The 6,958-nt window shown below is 41.7% G+C and overlaps 1 protein-coding gene across 2 annotated transcripts; it reads right to left on the bottom strand.

Annotated features, from left to right (window-relative positions):
- Window positions 1-1,082: 1,082 nt before the first annotated feature.
- On the bottom strand, window positions 1,083-6,583 carry LOC125468198 (putative disease resistance protein At3g14460). Of its 2 annotated transcripts, XM_048580374.1 has the most exons (2): window positions 3,318-6,583; window positions 1,083-2,930 (listed from the first exon to the last, which is right to left on the bottom strand). In XM_048580374.1, the coding sequence occupies exons 1-2, from the start codon at window positions 6,401-6,403 to the stop codon at window positions 1,352-1,354; spliced, it is 4,665 nt and encodes a 1,554-aa protein (XP_048436331.1). In that variant the 5' UTR covers window positions 6,404-6,583; the 3' UTR covers window positions 1,083-1,351. The 2 variants fall into 2 exon arrangements, with proteins under 2 accessions (XP_048436331.1, XP_048436330.1); XM_048580373.1 differs by having other exon boundaries at window positions 1,083-6,572.
- Window positions 6,584-6,958: the final 375 nt, after the last annotated feature.

The following is a 6,958-nucleotide window of genomic DNA, read 5'->3' as shown; positions in this document are numbered from 1 at the left end:
AATAGAGGCAATTGTTTAATATGCGTAGAAATATGATTCTTTGTATTACTTTATATAAATCACTATAATATATAGAGTACTTTTCGATCGCTATGCATTTCATCGCTCCATCGAAAATTTCCTCTACCCCTACCATACTCCATTTTGGTAGTTTTCACAATATCAATTCCTTTTTAGATAGGAATTCTGCACAAGTTACAATTAGAAATTACATTTCTATAATATATGCAATAATCGTGGAGATGATTCCGGAGTAATTGATTCTAATTAAACAATATATACAACAAAGTAGTTCGTCTCTTATTTGGATTTTAATGTTTGATTTTTTGTGCCAATATCAATTTTGTCACATGGTCTATCTTTCCAGTTGATCAACACCAATTCCTCACTTAGGTTTTACATTTCAGTCACCGAACATTCTGAGAGTTCAATCATAAAGCTTAAGCTTGTAGAATCTCTTAATATACAAAAAGAAGCAATCATGTCTAAAATTAGGTCCAAAATTGAAAAAGAAAAAAAATTATGAAAGCAACAGTCAAGCGAAGTTAAGGCGCAACTTTCATCCTAAAGCGTAACAAATAGAATGATGGCCTCGAAAGAAATTTTAACATTTACGTCCGGATAAGAAATTTATCTGTATAACAAGAATGATCAGCATAGTTTAGAGGTGATCCGGGTCCACGCATCATAAGCTAATCCCCCAATTTAACTTTGAGACCCTTAAAACGATATGTCGTCTAATATCAGTCACGACTCACTGTTAAAACAACAACCAGTGAGTCAGTTTCCTTCAGTCAGAAGTAGATAGCCTAGAAAGCGAGGGAAAAAATGGCAGCGGCGTCGTTTAGATGGCAAAAGCCTCGCGGTTGGTGCTCGATGCACACCAGATGTTTGATGATTTGTGTAAACCATATTTTTACACATCCTTTGCCACAAATTATACTGCTTGTTCTTGTTTTTCGCAAATTGAAAGCGTAAAACTTCGAAATTCTTGGGTTTTTTCGATTTTATGATTCTTTTTAGTTTTTGGTGTGGTTTTATTTTAGCAGTAGTTGGATTTAAGCTTTGCGTTTTGAATGAAATTGGGATCTGCTAATGAAATTGTTTTAGCCTAGTAATCATGTACACAGTACTACTCCATCGCAAAACAACAAGGGCTATACCAGCTCCCCATTTGTTGTTGCATTAGGAAGAGTTTGTGGCAAATTCAACACTGCACAACAAGAGCATGTGCTGCTGGATATACACTTACACCTGAGAGAGAGAGAGAGAAAGAGAGAGCCAATTTCAAGAACATCTATAATATAGCTACAATCTTGGGCCAATCTTCCCCTGTCTATAACAAGAACATCTATTCCATGTCCACGTAGGGGATGTGAGCAATCTTGGGCCAATCTTCCCCTGTCTCTCTCCGGAATCGTTCTTCTAGCAGCGGACACCTCCGTATATCCAGTCGAGAAAGAGACGTGGGAAGCCATTCTCCTGGCAAGCACCTGATATTAGGGCACTCAAAAATAAACAAGCCTTTCAGAGATTTTGGCGCTTCTTCAAGAAAGCACTGGACCTCAGGGCATCCTTGTATTGTGAGGCCTTGAAGAGAGGTGAGTTGTCTCAACACCTTGCCTTGGATTGTTGTAAGATTCGGATGTTTGCGGATGGCGAGTTGAGTGAGAGCGGTGGGCAGGAGCCCCTCATCCGGAAACGAACATCCCATTTCTTCTCCACATTCTTCAGTGAAGTTGATTTCCAACTTTCTAAGAGAGTTGAGTCTTGTTAAACCCCACAGTGAGCGGTTTGCGGCGAGTTTTCTACAACACTCAAAAGAAAGGTCTTGTAAATTTGAAAGGTCTTGTAAATTTGACAGCAACACTCCTTGAGGAAATGGTTCCACTTCTGGACAGCTGAACACTTCCAATTTCTGAAGAGACGGTAGAAGGGTATGCATTTGTTCTGGCAACGACCTCAATTTCTCGCATTGAGAGATAAGCAGCTCCTCCAATTTAGGTGCATCCATCCCTCCATCTGGAAAACATACAAAATTTGGGCAGTTTTTTATTTTCAAGTGAACGAGGGAGAGGAATTTAGGGCATTCAGATTCCACATGTGCAAGTGAACCGCTGAAGGATTCCAGGTGCCTCAATTTTACCCTTTCAAGCCTTGGCAGCTTCTCCAACGGTACTATCTCAGTTAGCTTGGGGCATCTGCTCAGTTCAAGCTCACAAAGATTAGGAAACAGTATTGTGGTGTTGCCTCTGCTTCCATCGTAATATGATTCCACTTCTGGACAGTCAAACACTTTCAATATCCGAAGAGACGGTAGAAGGGTATGCATTTGTTCTGGCAACGACCTCAATTTCTTGCATTCAGAGATACACAGCTCCTCCAATTTGGGTGCATCCATCCCTCCATCTAGAAAACATACAAATTTTGGACAGTTTTCTATTTCCAAGTGAACGAGGGAGGGGAATTTAGGGCATTCAGATTCCACATGTGCAAGTGAACCGCTGAAGGATTCCAGGTGCCTCAATTTTACCCTTTCAAGCCTTGGCAGCTTCTCCAACGGTACCATCTCAGTTAGCTTGGGACATCTTCTCAGTTTAAGCTCACAAAGATTAGGAAACAGTATTGTGGTGTTGCCTCTGCTTCCATCGTAATATGATTCCACTTCTGGACAGTCAAACACTTTCAATATCCGAAGAGACGGTAGAAGGGTATGCATTTGTTCTGGCAACGACCTCAATTTCTCGCATTGAGAGATAAGCAGCTCCTCCAATTTAGGTGCATCCATCCCTCCATCTGGAAAACATACAAAATTTGGGCAGTTTTTTATTTTCAAGTGAACGAGGGAGAGGAATTTAGGGCATTCAGATTCCACATGTGCAAGTGAACCGCTGAAGGATTCCAGGTGCCTCAATTTTACCCTTTCAAGCCTTGGTAGCTTCTCCAACGGTACTATCTCAGTTAGCTTGGGACATCTGCTCAGTTCAAGCTCACAAAGATTAGGAAACAGTATTGTGGTGTTGCCTCTGCTTCCATCGTAATATGATTCCACTTCTGGACAGTCAAACACTTTCAATATCCGAAGAGACAGTAGAAGGGTATGCATTTGTTCTGGCAACGACCTCAATTTCTTGCATTGAGAGATACGCAGCTCCTCCAATTTGGGTGCATCCATCCCTCCATCTGGAAAACATACAAAATTTGGGCAGTTTTCTATTTCCAAGTGAACGAGGGAGAGGAATTTAGGGCATTCAGATTCCACATGTGCAAGTGAACCGCTGAAGGATTCCATGTCCCACAATCGTACCCTTTCAAGCCTTGGCAGCTTCTCCAACGGTACTATCTCAGTTAGCTTGGGACATCTGCTCAGTTCAAGCTCACAAAGATTAGGAAACAGTATTGTGGTGTTGCCTCTGCTTCCATCGTAATATGATTCCACTTCTGGACAGTCAAACACTTTCAATTTCTGAAGAGACGGTAGAAGGGTATGCATTTGTTCTGGCAACGACCTCAACTTCTTGCATTGAGAGATACGCAGCTCCTCCAATTTGGGTGCATCCATCCCTCCATCTGGAAAACATACAAAATTTGGGCAGATTTCTATTTCCAAGTGAACGAGGGAGAGGAATTTAGGGCATTCAGATTCCACATGTGCAAGTGAACCGCTGAAGGATTCCAGGTCCCACAATCGTACCCTTTCAAGCCTTGGCAGCTTCTCCAACGGTAATATCTCAGTCAGCTTGGGACATCTGCTCAGTTCAAGCTTACGAAGATTAGGAAACAGTATTGTGGTATTGCCTCTGCTTCCATCATAATATAACCACTTTTGGCAGTTCCACATCTCTCGCAAGCACAATTTTTCTAGAGAACTAAATGGAGCAAGTGAATCATTACCGTAAAACTCGCTATCTATCTCCACCACGTTATTTATCCCTCGAATAAAAAGATCCTTGAGGAAGCGTAGTTGCCCAAGTGGTGGCAATAAGCGGCAATGTTTGCAATCTATAAGTACAATATGAGATAGTTTAGAGAAAGATGGATCTGCTAACCAACCTGGAAATTCTAAACCCCCATAAGATCTAATCTCAATTTGTTTGAGGTTTGTATGAGGTTGGAGCTTCTTGAGCACTTCTCTGTCATTTTCTGGATCATGATTACTGGTATCATCATCACCTTCTCGCCATGTCAAAACAAGTTTGTCCAGATACTCCTTGTTGCTCATGATATCTGCTTCCAAAGCATTCCCCTCATGGTCAATGTTACCAAGTCCCGAGATTGTAAGATCTTGGCGCAAATGCTGAAGCTCTTTTAACTCTCCAATCCTTTGACCTGTTTGTTTGTCCACCACAAAATCGCTTAATGTCTGGAGATTTTTGAAGTTACACATCCCTGCAGGCATCTGTTTGATCTCTGTTCCTCTGATATTGAGATGGCGCAAGTTGATTAGTCTCCCCAATTCGGAAGGTAGTTGAATCAGCCGATGACAAAATTCCAATAACAAGGTCTGTAAATTGTACAAGTTGCACACCTTATCAGGTAATTCTGTTATGAAAGTCCAAGACACGTCCAAATGCCTTAATTGTTTTAAGTCGCCAATTGAACTAGGTAACTCATCAATATCCAAATCTTGTAATTTGAGCACTCTTAAATATGGTAGAACTAGCAATAGATCAATCGGTTTGTTTCCCAATCTGATAAAATGTACCGAATGTAGTCGTAGAAAGCCGTGCAAATGCTTAGCCTTGTATAGTGCCCCAAGATTCTGAGTACTTTGATTGCAGAAGTTCATGGAAGAAACATGACGAACTCTGCATATATTTCTGTCGACTGTCAGATGGTCGTCCTCCAATCTCAAACAAAACTCTCCAGATACAAACTTTGCTAAATCATTGATAAGGTCATGCATGGTGAAATATGACTGAAAATACTGGTCTTTTGAATGTTGAAAGAAAGACCTTGATACTAGAATATCAAAGTAATCACTTCCAACATCTTCCAATGCCTCCTTCCCGTGGGGTTGTAAGAGGTCTTCAGCCATCCACCATAAAATTAACTGTGAAGCTTTAAAGTTGTAACCTTTAGGAAATATTGCACAATAAGCAAAACAACGTTTGAGATGCGGAGGTAGATATTGGTAACTTAACCATAGAGCCGGCAAAACCTTATCATTTGGCAACTCCCATAAGTCACTCTTCAATATCTTTTCCCATTCCTTTGGATTCAAAACAGAGTATAACAGGCCCCCCATTGATTTTATAGCTAAAGGAAGGCCTTGACACTTCTTAACAATTTGCCTTCCAATGGCTTCAAGATGCGGATGGGCAGGAATAACACTGTCTTCCGTGAAGGCATGCTTTGCAAATAACGACCAAGAATCGTCCTCGGATATTCCCTGTAGATAATGTGTTGAAAGAGGCCCGGTGATAGATGCAACGCGTCTTTGGCGTGTTGTGACAATGATCTTACTTCCGCGTACTCCGCAACTATTGAAGTGAGTCATCAAGTTTTTCCAAAGAAGATAATCCTCACTCCAGACATCATCAAGAACGAAGAGGAACTTTTTTCCTGTCAAAACCTTCTCCAACCTTTCAGACAGCAGATCCAGATCTGTGATCCCGCAAGTTTGATCCGTGATCCTCCCATATATTGTTTGCGCTATTTGAAGAATATCAAGTTCTTCTCCGACACAAACCCATGCTTGAACATCAAAGTCATCCTTGACATCTTTGTACACAAGTTGAGCAAGGGTGGACTTCCCGATCCCTCCCATGCCCTCGATGGGAAGCACTCCTATCTTGGGGCCAGCAGTATCATCCGAACGCAATGATTTAAGAATCGTTTCTCTGTCATTTTCCCTTCCCAAGACGTCAGACTCATCGACCCGAGAAGTAGTTTGACGAGTTCTGTCTTGTGGTCTATGTTGAACTCCTTCTTTCAGACCAAGACCGTCTCTTTCATTGAGAATGATGTTTAACACCCCCAGAATGTTTGATATCTTCGGTTCAAGAGAGTCGTGAAATTCATCGGACGGAGAAGAAGACTTGAATACTGATCTCGTGATCCAGCTTGTGCTGCTGCTAGCTGCAGGAGAATGCTCATCGTCACCTTCCAGCTGGCGTCGAAGAGCTTCAGTGTTGATCTCGTCCAGCAACTCTCCTACACAATAGATAGCATCTTTGAGGTCGTCGAGCCACCTCCTCACGGTCGGCCTTGTCATCTGCTTCTCCTCGGCATCGTCAACCAGCTTGTTAGCAGTGAGCAACTTGAGCTTCAACTCCCTCATGAGCAGCTCGTTGTCGTTTTTCTTCCCAGAGATGAAATCGAGGAAGCGACTGGAAGCCATCCGGTCGAACAAAACATTGAGGAAAGAAGAGAGAAAAGCTCCGCCCACCAACTCAGCCATGGTCACAACTGAGTCGCCGTCGGATAGGAATCTGAAAGATGAAGAAAGAGTTTGGGTTGTGGGGATGAGCTAGTTTTGCTTGAATGACGCTTTGCTACTAGTTCAGAGCTTTCAGATCGTTCAGATATCCGTCAACTTTTTCCACATGGGATTTTTCAATCAGTTTTGTTTTGATTGAAAAATTAAAGTGGGAAAATGCAACGCGGTTTATGGGGTCGGCCAGTTGGGAAAATGCAACAACTACCATTCTTGATTGAAAAATGACTTTGCCACTTCAATAATTGACCATCCAGATTTTTAACTAATATTTCTTTTTATTTTTCTTTTTAATTAAAGAGTGTGATTAGTTTTTCTGAGTGAGGGAAAATGCGATCCATCCGGTCAAACAAAACAAGGAGGAAAGATGAGAGAAAAGCTCTGCCCGCCAACTCACCCATGGTCACAACTGTGGTCGGATCGGAATCTGAAAGATGGAAGAGTTTGGTGTGTAGGGATGAGTTTTACTCTGCTTTTGCTACTAAAAGATGAGTTCATAGTGTTTTTTCATTTGTCATT

This window comes from the organism of the source record quoted next, unplaced genomic scaffold (assembly GCF_019419815.1).
Source record: "Pyrus x bretschneideri cultivar Hongxiangsu unplaced genomic scaffold, Pyrus_bretschneideri_v1 Contig15, whole genome shotgun sequence".
Lineage (NCBI taxonomy): Eukaryota > Viridiplantae > Streptophyta > Magnoliopsida > Rosales > Rosaceae > Pyrus > Pyrus x bretschneideri.
This window is presented reverse-complemented; position numbering and strand designations above follow the sequence as displayed.

Excerpts from the sequence above, each read along its gene's own strand:
- LOC125468198 (XM_048580373.1), bottom strand. The coding sequence starts at position 6,403 with ATGGCTGAGTTGGTGGGCGGAGCTTTTCTCTCTTCTTTCCTCAATGTT.